This window comes from Panicum virgatum, chromosome 2K (assembly GCF_016808335.1).
Source record: "Panicum virgatum strain AP13 chromosome 2K, P.virgatum_v5, whole genome shotgun sequence".
NCBI lineage: Eukaryota > Viridiplantae > Streptophyta > Magnoliopsida > Poales > Poaceae > Panicum > Panicum virgatum.
In genome coordinates, this window is record NC_053137.1 from 64,253,729 (window position 1) to 64,271,665 (window position 17,937).

Here is a 17,937-nt window from a genome sequence, read left to right on the forward strand (position 1 = left end):
GTAGGACACACGGCACCATTTTCTAGTGCGGTATAAGGGTGAGGCATAATAAATTAGAAGGGTACGAATATAATTTAAAGGTAAACAGACTCTGAAATCATTTCCATGTATCTGTACAGATCAATACAAATTTACAAAGCATATTCTCTCTCCTTTTTTTTTTTGAGGTGATGAATATATTCTAGTTTATTGTTAGGAGTAGGAAGTTGAACATTGAACAATTTGAGCTTGCCAATTGGCATGTTAATATCTTCTGAAACTAAAAACATGGTACATTTCCATCACTGCAATATATACAGGAAGGAGAACCTGATGAACATGACCATCACTCACTTTCATCAGTCAGTACAATGACACAATGACAATGGCAGTAAGTGAATATGTCCACGCTTCAGACGCCACCCTGGTGACCGCAGCTAACTTGCTCCAGTTCCAGGATTACAAAGTTTGTTCCCAAAATCACAACAGAACATGACACCTACTCTAAGACTGTTAGAAACATCACATGTTGCAGGCATGGGTGAGATTTTCCTTTTTCCTATCAACTAAATGATCAGTAGGCAGGCTACGACAGTCGACAAACATAACTCTATGTCTCTATACTAAAATTAGTGGCAGATCACGCAGTGCTAGAACTCAGACGCCCACGGTATGCAAGCTCCAATCAACAGTTCTTTAAGCCCTGTTAATTTGCCTGTGAAGGCAGGGGCTAGGGTGGTGTAAACTTGTGCTGTCGTTAGAGATTATCAACAGCTATCTCATCTTTGACAGAGACCTGCTGGACATGCCATGCAATAGCTTGACAAATCCGAGAAAGCTCAATTTCCCATCCGTATGCCTGATCCAATCTTGCAGAACGACATGCAGTGGTACTGAAGGGCTGAGGCCCAATTCCTGAAAGAACGAAACAAGTAACAAATCAGGAAATATGGGAGGACACCAGATTGATCAACTAGAACAAACACAGTAGGGGAGAATGGAAGGTCACATACAGATGCTAGTTCATCAATTACAATAGCACGATTGCCATCCTTCTCAAAATGTTCATAAGCAGATCGTGCATGTTGCTCCCATCTATCCAATGCTTCGAGCTGGTGCACACTAACTGCTGCTGCACAGAACTCTTGGAAGTCCATTCTTCTGTACTGAAGGGCACTCAACTGAAATGAATATCCAGTTATACAGTGAGTGACACAGTTTGATGGTGAATGCAAAAATTGCTATCATCAGATTAAAAGAAAAAAGGGTACCGAAACAAGAATATCCTGAACTCGTGATTCCTTCATTGCATCTGTAGCTTCTCTTGTTAAGGCCTAAACAGCATGAAACAAAAGGACTCACCAGATTAACCAAAATAAATAGGACAGACTATATCAGAGCTGTATGATGAACTAACCATTCTGATATTGTCAAGAGTGATGCATCCATTTCTGTCAGGTTCCAATAAAGAGAACTGTGTCTTCAGATAGAAAAGCTCATCAACAGTTAAAGTCTTTGATAGAGCCTGCAGCAGATCAAGAAAGACCCATATATCAATCACAGCAGATTGCAGATATTAAAGAAAGAACAACAATGATATACTTAACAAGTAAAGCTTGTAAGCACCAGATAGAATTTGAAGCGGAAGTATTGGCAACATAAGTTTGTGTTAAGAGAATCCAAAGCAAGGACCATATCTACCATAAAATGCTGTCCCCACCAGCTTAAACCTCAAATTCAAGCAAAACGTTCAGACAATGGCTACCACAAAACTGTTGTGTATTCATCAACTAGATTTAATAGGAGAAGATTAACCACTACTAAACAAAACAATCTAAAGCACAGCCTTAACTTTCAGGAGAATAAATTTACAGTGACATAAAGTGAGTGACATTTGCCAAACTGAAAAAGGAACATCACATATGCATGTAGAACAAAAGGATAAAATCAGAACAAAAGTTTGAATTACTGACCCTCAGAGCAGCTTTCCGTAACGATGAGGAACGAATATAAGCTTTGATAAGTCGGAATATAAGAATGTCCAATGGCAGTTTAATGTCATTATAATTTCTGATCCATGGATGACCTGGAAAAAAACATGAATACTCACAACAATCTAATATTCATTAGAATATGTATGGATAAAATGAAACTCACTTAAAGCTTGAGTTGCAGTCATCCTTCTACGTGGATCCTTGCACAGCAATCGCTTAACAAAATCCATTGCTTCTAGAGTTAGAGAAGGCCACGGTGCCTCATTATAGCTAGGGTCAGCTTTGAGAACAGAACGGAATATGCCAGATTCAGTGCGCGCCCAAAAAGGACGACTGCCGCAAAGAAGAATATATGCAATTACACCTATACTCCATACATCAGCTTCTGTGCTATAGCATCTATGCAGAACTTCTGGAGCAACATAATAAGCACTTCCAACAATGTCATTTAGCCTCTCATCTGCATAAAATATTAGAACCACATACTTAAGAACCTTTTGCCAGTGAAAGTGTGAATACTAGAAATTTTTTTTTTGGTAAAGGCAATTAGAGCAAGTAAATTAACAAAAAAATAGATTGACCGGTACGAAGTATACCTGGTTTTACAAAATCTGATAAACCGAAGTCAATAGCCTTAAGATGGGCATTCTCATCTTTTGAAGTGAAAAGAAAATTCTGAAAAAAAAAGGTATTGTTTAGAAGCCATGATAACTTCAACAAGAAAAATGCTAAAATTAGAAAATATTCATAGAGAAAGGAAATGGGAGAAAAAAATACAAAATAATGCATGGACTGTCTCGAACAAGCAATAGTCCAGTGCAATAGTACAATGCACCAGATTGATGGGTGTAATGCATAAAGGTATGAGAAATAAACAAGTAGAGTTGTTGCCAATTTCAAAGGAGATTCAATGGCAAAACATGCTTAGTTTACCAGTGCCACGGATATCGCAAGGTTCCCAACTACGGAAAGTAGAAAATTAGCAAATTCTAAACCTCTTTAAATCATGATATTTGCACTAATTCTAGAGATGCAGAGAAACACATCACCTCCGGCTTGAGATCCCGATGAACCACTCCTTGAATGTGACAAAAAGCAACAACATTTAATATTTGCACCAGGACAGCTTTTGCATCATCCTCGGAGTACTTCCCACCTCTAAGTCAAATGCAAAACAACAGTTACATTGAAGCACCTATTTTAATGTGAACTATAGTGTTATTTCAGAAATTTATGTTCATTAACCCACCTGGAAAGTATTCTATCAAGTAGCTCACCGCCCTCGCACAACCTACACAATAGAAGCATGGATTTGCATGTTAAATACAGACAATCAAGTACCTTAGAGTCAGCAGCAGCAGGGTATAAAAGGAAAATATAAATGCAAAACAAATAGTTATAATAGAATAAATCTTTCAAGGTCCACTACCTTAGTGATTAAATTGGCAGTACGTAAATATTATGGAAACTTGCATTTTCCAGAAATGATTTAAGGTTTGGTGGGAAAAGATAAGCGTATCAAGAACTCACTCTCGCAATAAAAAACATTTATGTAACTTCATTTTCATCATTAAGTAGCAAGTGCAACTGCTACCATATTATATACAGTTGTCACATATTATCAATGCTAAACTTGATCCAGCATTATGGGTGTTACTTAGAAGAAGAATGGACACAGGAAAGGGAAAGGTAACCAATTATTTCAAGAAATTGGCATAAAATGATTTTTAACATCTTCGGTACAGCATTTCAGATGCTTCAATAAGTTTGCTACTGCCACACCAGCAATAAGTGAACAAAAGAATAAAAAGAAGGGACTGTAAAACTATACAAACTAATTAGCAAGCAGGAGGTTGTGCTTTTTTCGTGATTTCCAATTTTTTGTTCGTCTTTATCGTTGTCAGTTACAATTATAAGGAATAACAACAGACTCATTACACTGTGGAGGACATGCTCATAAAATATGAAACATAAAGTAAAAGAAAATTATGACTTCTCAGGCCATGAAAGCTTACTCCATTACTATATATACATTCTCATTGTCCTCATAGGCATCATAAAATTGAACCAAGTTCTTGTTTCCTGCCAAAGCTTTCAAAATTTTAACCTCCCTTCGGACATCCTCTATAGCAATGGATGTTGTCATCTGACAAAACAAAACAGCGAGCAGTAGCTGATGTCAAAAAGGTGTTCAGATAAGAAACCAAGTTCAGACGATGACCAACTGAAGGTATGAAGATACAAGATTATAGAACTATGAGGATCTTAAATCAGTTTGCACAAAAGATATCATAGAACAATAGTACCAAGTGGCTAAAACCTTCTGGATCGGGAAAAAATAATGCATAGAAGTTGCCGAACATGAAATGCAAGTTTCACATGAAACAATGTCTGTCCAATCAATCCAGTCACCATTAGAGTAGGTGCATCACAGCACAAAATCTTATAGGCTACCCAGTACCCAGAAGGGCACAATGCACCGAACAGAAAATCATCCTCAAGGGCATGCAATAAGGTGTTACGCAATGCAGATTGCAGAACCTTGTCAGGTGACCACAAATTTCTGTAAATATTTTATTCGAGATTAGTATTCTCACGTCATGAGAGCGCATTAGTAGACAGCGATTAGTAGCAAATCTAAGCCACCTCAAATTTCCAGATGGTCATTTTTTTCCCAGAAAAGTAGCATGTGAACTTGGTACCTTAAAATTCACAGAGAACATATCAAAAAACAAAATGCCAGACTAGGGCAATGCGAAAGCTTGACATCACCTTTGCCTTGGGGATAACCTTGACGGCGACGGATTCCCCCTTGCGCGCGCCTTTCTTAACCGTGGCGGCGCAGGTGTAACCGAAGTGTCCCCTTCCGACTTCATCCCCCATATCGTACTTGGCTGCGAAGCCCTTGTTGAACCCAAACCCCTTGTCCAGCCCCCTGCCGCCACCGCAGCCCTCCCCCTCGCCGCCGACTTCCTCGGGGATGGAGGGCCGCGGCGGGCCGTGCCTCCTGGCGAGCGCCGCCCTGATGTGCTTGGCGGGCGACGGCGGCGGGAAGGGCAGCCGCAGCAGGCGCCTGGCCGGGGTGGTGGGCGCGGAGCCGGCCGCCGCGCCCGGGTGCGCGGGGGAGGACTTGCGCGGGGACGCCGCGGAGCCGCCGAAGAGGTGGTGCGCGGGGCTCGGGCTCGGGGTGGAGAACGAGAAGAAGGGGGAGACCGCCCAATGCTTCTTCCCCGGGGTGGCTGGGGTGGCGCAGCCCGGGGGCGGGGTCGCCGGCGCGGCGCGCGGCGGCGAGGTGTCGGCGTCGTGGGTGAGCGGCTTCGCGTGGCACCCTCCCATGTTGCGCCTGTGCCGGGGGGTGGCGCACTGCGGGCGGGATCTGGGAGGTGTCGTGGACGCCGGACGGGGCTAGGAGGAGGCGGAGGGAGAGGCCATGGCGGAGAGAGAAAGAGGGAGAGGAGCTTTGGGGGGGAGTGGCGAGTGGGGACTGCGGGGAGTAGTGATGCGAATTGAAACGGGGAAGGTGGGAGAGAAGTAAAGGCAGCGAGCTGCGCGACGCGGGGTCGGGGAGAGAGAGAGAGAGTAGTGGAACTGCCTGGCTGGTGGGGACGTTTAGTGCTTTTAATTCTTTTTCTCCTTTTCTCTTTTTGTTTTTTTGTTTTTTTTTTGGCTTTGCTGCTTGAGGGCGCGTTTAGTTCCCAAAAATTTTCACCCAAAAATTTTCACCTCCCCTTTAAACACATGTATGAAGCACTAAATGTAATTAAATAACAAAACTAATTACACAGTTTGGATGTACATGACGAGATGAATCTTTTAAGTCTAATTAGTGCATGATTAGCCATAAGTGCTACAGTAACCCGCATGTGCTAATGACGCGGTCAAAGGCCTCAAAAGATTCGTCTCGTGGTTTCCAAGTGAGTTCTGAAATTAGTTTTTTAATTAGTGTCTGAAAAGTCCTCCCGACATCCGGTCAAAGTGCTGATTTGACATCCAAATTTTTTTGGCAGGGGAACTAAACGCGCCCTGAGTACTAGTACTACTTTTTTTTGCGTGTTGATGGTTGTGATTAGCTTTTCTAGACAATATGATTATGATTAACTTGTGAGAGAGTGGAGCACGGGAATTTCTATCCATTTCAATGGAAATTGTACGAAACACAAACTCGTTTTTCTCTAAATTTGGTTCCAGAGTCTTATACGCCGTTCGGGCTGGTATATCCGGCAGTTGTAGCTGGCTGCTCTCCTGCTAGAGATGTAAATGGTAAGATATTTCAGACTGTATTCGAATTCGATCCGGTCTGGAACATTTTTTATCCGTCCGTATTCAATTTCCCGGTATTCAATATCCGTAATCGATCCGTATCCGAATACTAAAAGTTATATTTTATGATGTAGATATCTATTACAATCTTATCCGGCAAAAACTAACACTATCAGTATCCGACTCCATATTCGAACAAAAATATGAAAACAAATACGATACCAGTAATATCCGTCTGTATTCGATCCATTTACGTCCCTATCTCCTGTTTTGGGGTGAGTGCTGCTGGTGCAGTAAAAAAGCGCTTCGGTTTAATTTCCATTTTGAGCGTGCTTGGATTGTTGCGTTTGTAAATTCAATATTTTTCACTAGCATGTGTGTGAGGAGTTATGATTAGTCTTGTCATTTCTGTTGGTTGGGCCTTTTTGTTGGATGTGAGCATGCGATTATTGGAGAAAAGAGATACACATGTGCTCATGTTCTTTTCAAGGGGGAAAAAGAAAGCATAGTGGGTACAAGGCGAGAGAGCAATGGCCGGAGCAGTGAGCGCCAGATACCAATATCCGTGTTTTAGTTTCTTACATGTAAAAATTTTACGTTGGAATCTTACTAATTTGAAGTACTAAATGAAGTTTATTTATAAATTTTTTTGCATAGATGGGTTGTAAATCGCGAGACGAATCTAATAATGCTAATTAATTTATGATTAATCCATAATCAGCGAATGATTATTGTAGCATCACTGTTGCAAATCATAGATTAAGTAGGCTCATTAGATTCGTCTCGCGATTTACAATCCATCCATGCAAAAAGTTTTATAAATAAACTTTATTTAGTATTCCATGTATGTGTCCCAATATTCGATGTGATGTTTTTTGAGTTTACGGAATTTACGGATAAAGATAAACAGGGCCTATGTCTAATTGGTCACTCGAGAATCCCGTGGCGGGGGTCAAAATGGGACCCAGCTGTTAGACGCGCCAAGTGTCCGTTTGCGCTTTATCTGTCTGATCATTAAGATTCTTGCTCGATTTGTTCTCCTCGAATTCACGAGTCCAGAAACAGTAGCTAAGTTGGAAGATGAGGTCCATATGCATGGGTTGAAGTTGGTGGAGTTCTCATGATCATCTCAGAATGAGAGCTAGTGACGACGCCGATCGGTCATGGTAGTACTGGCTGCACTGCCAATGATAGATAGAAGTGGCTTCCAATAGTTCATTCAGTACTGTATTGTACATTTGTACTGTGGTGCCAAGAAATTAGCAGCTCCGGTATCCATTTTTAAATTGAAGGGAAATAAAGAGCCCAACAAATATCGCGCAGTTTGCGGTCGTCGGATTTTGACATCATGAGTGCCTGATCTGATCCACACATGGACAACAAGACGGCATTAGGGAATACTCCTACACAAAGTGCATTATTCTTTTTTGTCAATTCCTGAACCTGAAGTGGCTGCTGCATGTAATTATGCGGGCAAGTGACTGGACCAGCATTCCTTGGCTCCTTACTGACCTATTTTTTTCTCACAACGAATCAGCACCATCCACCGCATACAGCTTAGCAAACCGAGTGAGAGACAGGAAACGACTCCATCGGGGTACCTGATAATGACGGAAGCCTAGATTAGGTTGGTGGCCAGCACTACTCAGCATTGGCAAAAGGAAGCTACCATGGCAGCAGATGCAGAGAGTGCAGGGAGTGCAGAGGCAGCAGACAGCCTTAAAAGACGAACCGAATATCATCACCTTTATCGAGGGCAGGGCAACGGAAGGCAGCAAGGGCCATGTTTGGTTGGAGTGTGGAAAAATTTTGATGAGAGAGAAATGATGTTTTGACTACTAATTAGGAGTATTAAATAAAGTCTAATTACAAAATTACCTCCACAACTGTGGTACTGTAGCAGTTGCTCTACTTAATGAGGTCTTTGACCGCATGATTAGAGGATGACTGAGCGCGGTTACTGTAGCATTACTGTAGCCAATCATGATGAAACTTGGCTCATTAGATTCGTCTCGAAAAGTTACACCCATTACTAAAAAGGTTTTGCAAATAAACTTCGTTTAGTACTTCATGCATGCATTCGTCTTTTAGTGTAAAAGTTTTCGTAACATCATCCAAACATGGCCAAGACGTCAACCTCTCATCGCATCGCCGTCGCCGAGGAAGGCCCACACGCATGCAGAACACTCGTACCTCCAGATGAATCCAACCAGGAAGCAACTCGAGCGAGGTCGAGAGCGATATGCGAGTAGGAGCCTAGGAGGCCAGGAAAAAAACCTAAAAAAAGTAAAGGCGTTGTCATATGGGCCGGCAAAGGATCTGGGGAAGTTGGGAGAGAAGTGAGGACAAAGATCCTGTTTAGTTCCTGCCCCATAAATCTTATAAACATAAATAAATCTGTCACATCAAATATTTCGACACATGCATAGAGTATTAAATGAAATCTATTTACAAAACTTTTTGCATAGATGGGTGTAAACCGCGAGACGAATCTAATGAGACTACTTAATCCATGATTTGCAACAGTAGTGTTACAATAACCATCCGCTAATTATTGATTAACTATGGATTAATTAGCATCATTAGATTCGTCTCGCGATTTACAACCCATCTATGTAAATTTTTTTATAAATAAATTTCATTTAGTACTTCAAATTAGTAAAATTCCAACGAAAAAAATTTGCGCTCCAAAACAGGGCAAAGGAGGGGGGGATTGTCCGCGCTGCGCTCACGTGTACTGCCATGTCTGCACGGCCTGTCGGCACTGTGTGCAGAACAGGCAGTGCAGTTCGTCGATTCGTTCCGGCTCTGCCGGTGGCCACCAGCGACCGTCAACGGAACTGACAGTGATGCTCGCTTCGGCGATGTCAGCCTAATCGGCTGCCAAAAACAGGTTTTGTTATCACTGAAAATGTGAAACAGGGGAGAGGGTGGACATCACTGAAACAGCACCCACGGTCCACGGACAGAGATGCAGGAGCCCGACCAATGCGTCAGCCAAGTAGAGCGTCCTGTCCGGGCAAACAGCCAAGTTGCAACATTCTCTTTCTAAAACGGCATAACATTTTTTTGTTAGAAAAACTTTGAATCGGAGAAGGGGAATAGTAGAATCTGAACTGAATATGAATGAAGAAGATGCCGGAGGGAGGAGGACGGGCGCGCGCGGACCACAAAGCTTTGATAAGATCACAGGCCGGGATCATGCATGGCACAGCAGCAGTACTGGTAGCTTTCATTGCAGCTGCATCAATTCAGTGATCCGTCCGTCCGTCGGCCAGACTTGATTGCGAACCGCCAGGAGCAAGGACCCCGCTCCTGCAGTTCGCTCGCGCTACCTGCACTGCCTGCCGGCCTGCCGCTCCACCGGCTGGGAGAGGCCCGGCGTTAACGCAAGCCGCTCGACAGTCGCTGTCGCGGGCAATTATAATCGTGCCGGCGGAGCTCGCCGCTGCCACCCCTCCACCCATGACCCACCCACCCGCAGATCGGCGCCGGCGGCGGGGAGAGCCGCCGAAGCCTCGGCTCGCTGCTCGGCCCAATGGAGCAGGATGGATGGTTGCTAGCGCGAGCAAGTAGGAGAGCGAGCAGCTCGCGGTGCGTCTCGTTGCATTTACGCCGCCTTTGACGATTTGGGGGCCGAGCGGTTGGGAGGCCGCCCGTCGCCGGCCGGCCGCCGGCGTTGAATGCTGCACCAGGACGGAGATCGCTCGGGTTTTAGCTGATCCTCCGTGCGAGCGCGACCGGACCGTGCGAGCGCGCACTCAACAGAATCGGCGCGAAACCACGGGCGACGCTAGGAGGCCTATTGTGGATGGGCCGGCTTGGGCGGGCCTTCAATAAACGGGCCGGCACTGAAGGCCCGCCCAAGCATAGACAGGCGCGTTTATTGATGCTTGGGCCAAACTATCGGGATATACTAGAAAGAACACGCAGCATTTGCCGCGTATGAGTGTATGACCATTGTTGGACATGGATGAAAAGGGCTCTAGGCATACAAATTGACTACTTACTATTAACCTGTTTATTCTCGAATGTATTCACGTGGTATAATTGTGATTTGGTTAATCAACAAACAAAAATATATTTCTATGAAGTAGAAATAACAAACAAAAATATATTTCTATGAAGTAGAAATATATAGATATCTGATTAAGCAAAATACTTCTATCAAGTAGAGAAATGACGTGAGCAGTTTGTTTGCCGCTCGATAACAGGGAAATGGGGCTAGGCTGAGGCTGTTATTGTTACGTTGCTCAGACACTAAAAATCCCCTGCAATGCTTGGGGGATGATTAGTATGAAAGAAAACAGAAAGAAGTTCCCAAATGAGGCATCCAAACCATTAAATGATCCAAAAATATGTATCAATATTTACATGTAGGAAGCAGCCAGGGAATACCAAGAATCCAAGGAAATATCAGTGCCAAGTTATTGCATGGTGAAACACCTGAGAACATCCACAGATTTAGCAGCTCATAATTTTGTCCATTTCCTGTTACAAACGGGTGCCACGCCATGCACATTTACCAGCGAGGAGAAAAAGCAACAACCAAAGGTATGGATATATCTGTATGACTATACCTGCATATGGCCTGTGTACAACAGTACAGGCCTACATGGCAACCCTTGGAATGCAGCTGGTGAGTATCGCAATGAATACATTGCATATTTAAGGCTTTATACCAACCATGATCCAAGCTCTCACCTACTAATTACCTGCTAAATACCCTCTTGATATGAATTTCATCTTGCACAAAAGAGAACAAACAATTTTGTACTCCCATTTATTTTCAGTACATGATTTTTTTTCTTTCCCTAGGAACGCTCGGAAAGGACACTAAATAGTACGGAAAATTTATACGTGGAACTGCCAAACATTATCTGAAACTACCAATCATATGAGTGAATTTGTAATTCAACTGTTGCAAATGACAGAAGTGTATACAAGTCATAGGTTCATAGTCCAATGGATCATTTGCAAGAACTTTGGCTTCTTAAGCATAGTTCATCTTGAGAAGGTCTTGTATCCTGCTAAGTGAGGAACAGAGATTATTCAACAAACTTAAATGGAGAAATAATTTTTCATGTAAACCAAATAGTCATATATAAATAAGTATTACACTGGGTATATGTCTTAGAGAAGGGAAAAGGTGCCTCGACAAAGATAAGTACTTTATTTTCTTTCTTTCTTTCTTTCTTTTATGGTTAGCCTTGAGCACATTTTTCTTTCTATTTTTGCATCAGCTACTTCTTAGCTAGCCTCCCTAAGTTCCTGTTGAGCTATGCTTATGCCAGTAGGACATAAGACTGCTACGCCACAGTAGCTTTTTTTTTTAGCATTGCCCCACAGTAGCTTGACACTCAAATCAGTCTTGTTGATGGAGCGCACATATTACAGTGATGTGATCAGATTGTTTTCATAAATCATGAGATATAATATGTTTAACTATCGTGATATTTCATCAACATTGCTACTGTTAACCTCATCTAAATATAAATTCACCTTGTAACGAATAGAAATTACAAAAACGGCTTCTTTCATCTAAATAGACTAATTGAATAAGGATTCATAATGTTGATAATTTTCTTTGCAAGAGCATAACAATATCTTATATTGACAGATATTTGAAAGAAATGGGCTCGGGTGATGGGATTATTGGCACACCTTGATATCTATACTGTATGCATCCAATTTTTAACTCAATAATGAGAATTGGAGAATAGAGAAACTTACAATTTTGAATATGGTAGAATAAATGTGACTCCTGCTTCGTGGTATCTCTTCATTTTGCATTCCTACATAGAATTCTCAGGGCCAAAGGTGGACGATTCTATAGACTCAATTGATTGCTTTTAGTTCTGAAAAGTGTATATTTATTAATTGTAAAAAAACTATGTTCATTAATCTAATATCCATGTCTCTTAAATTCTTAGATGACAAAGTAAATAACAATACATGGTAATTTCGTATTATTTTATTTAGATCATAAAGATGACAAGGGGCAATGCTCTACAAAATACAACATACTGATCCCCATATGCTGCAAGGCAATGTCATTTTCTACCAGAATAGCTGAGTGATAAGACACGTGCATATGTAAAACTGCAAGGAATATAGAACATTTGAGATGGCAACATGTGTACATATACACCTACAAGGAATATGGAACATTTCAGAGTTACAAGTAGGTAAGCATGTTGAACAGTAACAAAAAAATAACAATGTGACTTCTTTGGACAAAATTAAATCTGTAGCTATTTTTCTGCATTAAGAAAATACTCTTGCTCTTGTAATATATACATCAACAAGACTATACACCAACCATCATAGTAAGAGCTCAAATAGGAATTTTCTGCTCAGGAGGGAAATTTTGCATAATAAGATAAAAACGATGCAAATAAGGATAATGATCCTCAAATAAGTATAAAAATAAGCTTTTGTTATGATTATTTACATAACAGGAATAAAAAAATATACGCCTCCATACAGAACAAGTATCTCATGATAGCGGCATTAATGAATGATATGCTAGCTTTAAATAAAGTTATTGTACATCTGGTAGCTTCGTAGTGACGCCATATTTGTGATTATAAAATGGCAATGTAAAATTGGTGAGTGTACCCAAGTTTGTGATCATCAGGTCAGAGTGTCTGTGCTCCCAATCTTGTGAATGTCAGGTGCTATGATAAATTGTGCGTGAAGTATCATGACATAGAGTTGGTAAACTTCAGTCCAGTAAACCAACCTGAACCTTAATTTTAGTAAGGACTAGTTGATTGCCCGTGCGTTGCTACGGGTGTTGATTGCAGTGTAGCTACGGGTGGGACAAAACATTTGTTAGAATTCAAAGTAATTCAAGTCAACTAAAAGACATAATAAATAACGTTGATCCAAAGTAATTCAGTGTGGTTGGATGAAAATGTACATTAAAGACCCCTTATTTCCCAATGAAATAAACCTGTGAACACTCAATCAATAAAATATAACCAACTTGATTGTGAGACACAGATACACAAGTACTCTTCTTCCTCCATATTAGACTTACAACTTAAAATCTTACAAGTTACAACAGTGACTAATGGCTAACAGAAGCTCCAATCCTCTAGATATTCAAATCACATTGTCCGGGTGTCCGGCTCTAATAGATCACCGAATCCACCTTACCACACTACAATTGTGTACACTTGTTTGAATAAGCAAACCATGTGAACCTGGATATGTAAGTGCAAAGATTATTCAAGCTGACTTGTTTGAATGATTGCTGGTTTTCAGTAATTTAAACTTTGAGTTAGTTCAGTATGAGTTTTCTTAGTTTGACAAATACCAAATACTTACCGAGTTACCATTCAGTGTATCTGTCTAGTTCATTCAGCTGTCATATAGGATATAGCAAACACAAATCCAACTAACATTAATGCATATATTATATAGTGCTTGGGTGCATATATACACACCTTTTGTTTTTTTTGTTGTACATTACAATGGGATATTTGAGTTTGGATGAAAATGCACAGAAAAGTCCTCTTCTTTCCCAATGAAATAAAAAATATCAACACCCAAGCATAGCTCATTTCAGAAATGCCAATTTTTTCCTTCACAGTTTCTGTGATAAACAATTCAGATACGCCATCATTCTCTCATATCAAGTGTGACACAATATAAGTTTGCAGTGACTCATATTTCAAAAATATTCTAGTTGAACATATTTAGTCTATGAAGAGATTATTGTAATTTTCATTCAAATTCAGTGGGACAAACACTCAAAATGGATAATTAAAATAATGTATTACCTGATATGTAGGTATTGAGCTTCTTTCTAATGCAGAAACCTAACCTGATGCCATTGTTTCTAGTCTAGTTCAAAAATTCCCATTTAGCATCAGGATCAGAGCCTATGTCAAGCAAGTTTGTGCATTAGTTACCATGTATAAGATCACCTCATCTTCAACCCAGTAGCCACCAGGAATGCTCTAAACCTGATCTACAAACTTGAAGGTATGCTGAAAGAACTAAGACCTGCAGTTGTAACCTCTAAAATGTGAAAATTATTTGTAACTGCAAATGTACACGTACCTAACTCACCATTATTTGAAGCAATTAGGAGCCTGCTTATGAGAGCTTACCTGAACTTCCATAGATGTGCCCCTATGTTCATATAGTAATCATAAGGAAACAGGATAATCTAATCCATCAGAGCACCTACTGCATGCAATCATATTAGAAACCTACAGTGACATAATATGATAGTGCTAATTATGCTTCGGAGTTCAGTCTCTCACATAATTATATATGAGTAGCCAGTACTATAATTCAAGCATACACACTCCAATGCCAAACGAAAGCTGCATTCCTTAACATACTAAAGCTAGCCTGAACCTCAACCTCGAAGGAGCCAAAAGCCTACTCAAATATGCAATAGGTGTTAGCTAAACTTCCAGCATTAATCTTCCGAGTTCCAGGCGATGTGAAGTGAATTTATCCATGTTAAGGATAGCACCATAAGTCATTCCTCAGTACATAACCAATAAAATTGGTAGAAAACTGAAACTGCAAAATATGCACTAAAGAAGGTCTGACGAACCAGTAGATACGTTCAGCTAAAGTACGTGTACTGATGGTTTTGTATCTCCAAAGTTCTGTTTGATCCCAGTGCAAACTGTTGTTCCAATCCCTGCACCTTGTTTACTAAGCTGACTTCAAATCTTATGAGTTGTTTCCCACAAGTTCCCGTCCTCTCGAATGGAATCAGAACAAATCAAATATAACCGGTGTTTCAGGTGCTGAAGCGGCTTAGCAGCAGAACTACCAACCAGACCTCTCGCTCACCCCAAGACGGCCAAAAGGAAGACGAACAGCAAGAGAAACAATGGAACCAGAGCAAGAGGAACGCTGGATTACTCACCGAATGCGGTAGAGGACCTTGGAGGCGCCGCGCGCACAGATCCTGTGGGCCATGGGCCTCACGTCTGGAGCCGCGGAGCGTTGGGAGGCCGGAGGTGCTGCGCGGCCAGAGCCGGCGGACCGTAGGCCTCGCGTCGGGGAGCCGCGGAGCGCTGGGAGCCAGAGACGCCCGGTGCGCTAGGAGGATGGAGAGCAAGGGGGAGTAGTGGAGAGGCGATAGCGGCGGCAAGCGAGAGGGGGAACCGATGCCAGTGTCGTTGAGGGCGGAACCGATGTCGGTGTCGGGAGCTGCGCAGAAGGGGGCCGTGGCTCGGTGGAGGAGGGGCGCGCAGCGAGCTGGTGGTCACGAGCGCGTGGGGGCCGGCGTGATGAAGTTCGCGAGCGCGGGGGCCGGGTGAGAGCAGTGGTGGCGAGCGGACGGGGAGTGAGGGGGCGACGGGGCCACGCAGGAGGGGGGCACGGGCGAGCGGGCGGTCGCGAGCGCGCGGGCTCCGGCGCCGGCGTGACGGCATTCACGAGCGCGTGGGTGAGAGCGGCGGCGACGAGCGGGCAGAGAGAGGAGGCGATGGGGAGGAACATGAGGGGGCGAGTCGGCGGCAGGTTCCCCTTACCGGTGGGAACAGGTCCAGTTTGACCGGTTACCGGTCAAACCGGTCCGGTCTGGTTCCGATTTGGGCCGGTACCAAACCGGCCCAAATTCAAAATTCAAATTTGAATTTAAAAAAAATAAAAAAATCCCAAAAAAATCCTAAAAATACTTCAAGGTGCGACGAATCTAATGGTGTCAGATTTTCTCAAAAATTCGTTTGTTTAACATACTTTTCGGGCATTTAAAGTTAAAACAAAAAAGAAAAGGAAAAAAATGAGACGGCCCATTAAGGCCCACTTGGTAAACCGGTCAAACCGGCCGGTATACCGGTTACATATGCGATTTTAAATTTGGATTTGAATTCAAACCGGTCAAACCGGCCGGTAAACTAGTCAAAACGACCGGTAAACCGGTACGAACCGGTTGAACTGAGTTTTTTGAATTTAAATTTGAATTTGACCGGCTTCTATTGGTAACCGGTGCAACCGGTCCGGTAAACCGGAACCGGAGACCGGTCGGTTAGGTGAACCCTGGTTGGCGGAGGAGGGGCGGACGGGCAAAGAGGCAGAACCGTCACAATGCATGGGGCAGATGGGGAGGCGCGATTTTTAGCAGTTGGCAGAGCCCCGGAGAGCTGAGCGGGGCAGAACCACGGGACAGCAGACACACGGGGGAGGCAGACTCATGGAGAGGGCAGACTCACTTGGTTCTTTTTATGTCGTTCTTTTTATGTAGTAGGAGATTGTGTAGCTTCTGTGTTAGGGGTTGTGCAAAAAGAATTGCAGCCTTGGAGGGATGACGCAGCCGCTGGAGGTCATAGATGGATCTATTGCTTGCGCCAGCATTGCTATGACCTGCAGCCGCAGAATCTGCTTTCCGAAGTGACATCTGCACTTAGAGGAGAAGGAGCAGCGCATGGACTGTGGGTATGTCGTTTATGAGACTGGCAACTCCAAGTCTCCAACGCATAGACTGCTACATTGGACATGGCCCAAGCTCTACCCACATTGAAGTAGAGGGGGGTGGCAGGGGAGAGAGGAGTGAGAGCCTGAGGGGAGGGGAAGTGGCTGGCTCCGGTGTCCCTGGCAGCACGCCCGCCGAATTGGTAGCCACGCATGGTGGGGGACGATGCGGCGGCCGTGGCAAGGGGAAAGAGTTGGGGCGGCAGACGTGGTTCGTGGGCAGTGCGGCAAGCGGACGGCAGGTGGTGCTGCAGGCAGAGTGAGGCGCAGGGGTGACGTGCAGACAAAGGGCGGCGACCGCCTGTGCCGGCGGCAGCGAGGGGGACGCGAGAGGGTTCGCGACGATTCGCGAGCGCCGCAGCCCACATGTATGTGGTTTAACGGGCGGGAGACCCGTATACTCCAATATCGAACGGCCTACGTCACACGTTACGCGGATCTGGCGGCTAACGGGCTAACGGGCGATGTGGACCGATCCACCGCCCGCGAAATAACCCAGGTTTCGATTGTTAAAGATATCTTGCCTTGTTTAGTTGCGGGGTGTAAAGTTTTTGAAATAGAATATTTTCACATTTCAAGTATTAAATATAGACTAATTAAAAATTAATTACAGAACTCACTCGTCTGTAAACTATGGATTATTAAATTTGTCTCGTAATTTACAAGCAAACTATGCAATTAGTTGTTTATTTTGTCTAGATTTAATACTTCATACATGTAAGATTCCTGTTCGATGTGATAGATTTGGAATTTTAAATTTTGCAACTAAACAAGGTCCAGTGGTTCTCTTGCCTCACCCGTTGGTGTGCTTGGCACACGATACGGGCACAACACAACAGCCAATCACCGTGATTACCTTAGCAAAATTAACACCCTTCAAAACCTGAAAAAAAAGCATACTGCTACTGCAGACAAACAATACCCTTCATCATAGCCGAGTAGAAGATCATCTTATCCCGAATAGCTGAATCTAGCTCACAACGCGCTGCCTGGCCCGCCTTGGTTCGACGGCGACATCGTCGTCCTCGCCTTCCTTTCATGGGAGAGCTTTTCGGCGAAGCGGGCGAGCGCATCGGCGTTGGTCCCCCTGGGGCACCACCACGGGCTTGCCCGTCTCCATGTCCACCTTGCTCACCGTCTTGGCCAACATCCCCTCCCCAATCCAGACGAGCTCCTGCATGTTGTCCTCTGTGGCCACGTCCACGGTCGCCGCCGTGCCCCTGAGCGAGTCATCCTGGATGCGGAGGTAGTT

General features: G+C 43.4%; 1 protein-coding gene and 1 long non-coding RNA gene across 2 annotated transcripts; both read right to left on the minus strand.

Annotated features, from left to right (window-relative positions):
- Positions 1 to 221: 221 nt before the first annotated feature.
- LOC120694510 (CDPK-related kinase 5-like) lies at positions 222 to 5,471 on the minus strand. The gene is made up of 11 exons (XM_039977654.1): positions 4,746 to 5,471; positions 3,989 to 4,119; positions 3,223 to 3,264; positions 3,023 to 3,131; positions 2,570 to 2,648; positions 2,137 to 2,433; positions 1,953 to 2,065; positions 1,397 to 1,504; positions 1,251 to 1,313; positions 993 to 1,160; positions 222 to 894 (listed from the first exon to the last, which is right to left on the minus strand). The coding sequence occupies exons 1-11, from the start codon at positions 5,307 to 5,309 to the stop codon at positions 754 to 756; spliced, it is 1,815 nt and encodes a 604-aa protein (XP_039833588.1). The 5' UTR covers positions 5,310 to 5,471; the 3' UTR covers positions 222 to 753.
- A 5,418-nt stretch (positions 5,472 to 10,889) lies between these two features.
- On the minus strand, positions 10,890 to 15,729 carry LOC120694511. Its single transcript, XR_005683516.1, has 2 exons — positions 11,967 to 15,729; positions 10,890 to 11,260 (listed from the first exon to the last, which is right to left on the minus strand). It is a non-coding gene; the product is annotated as an uncharacterized LOC120694511 (long non-coding RNA).
- Between the last annotated feature and the right edge of the window lie 2,208 nt (positions 15,730 to 17,937).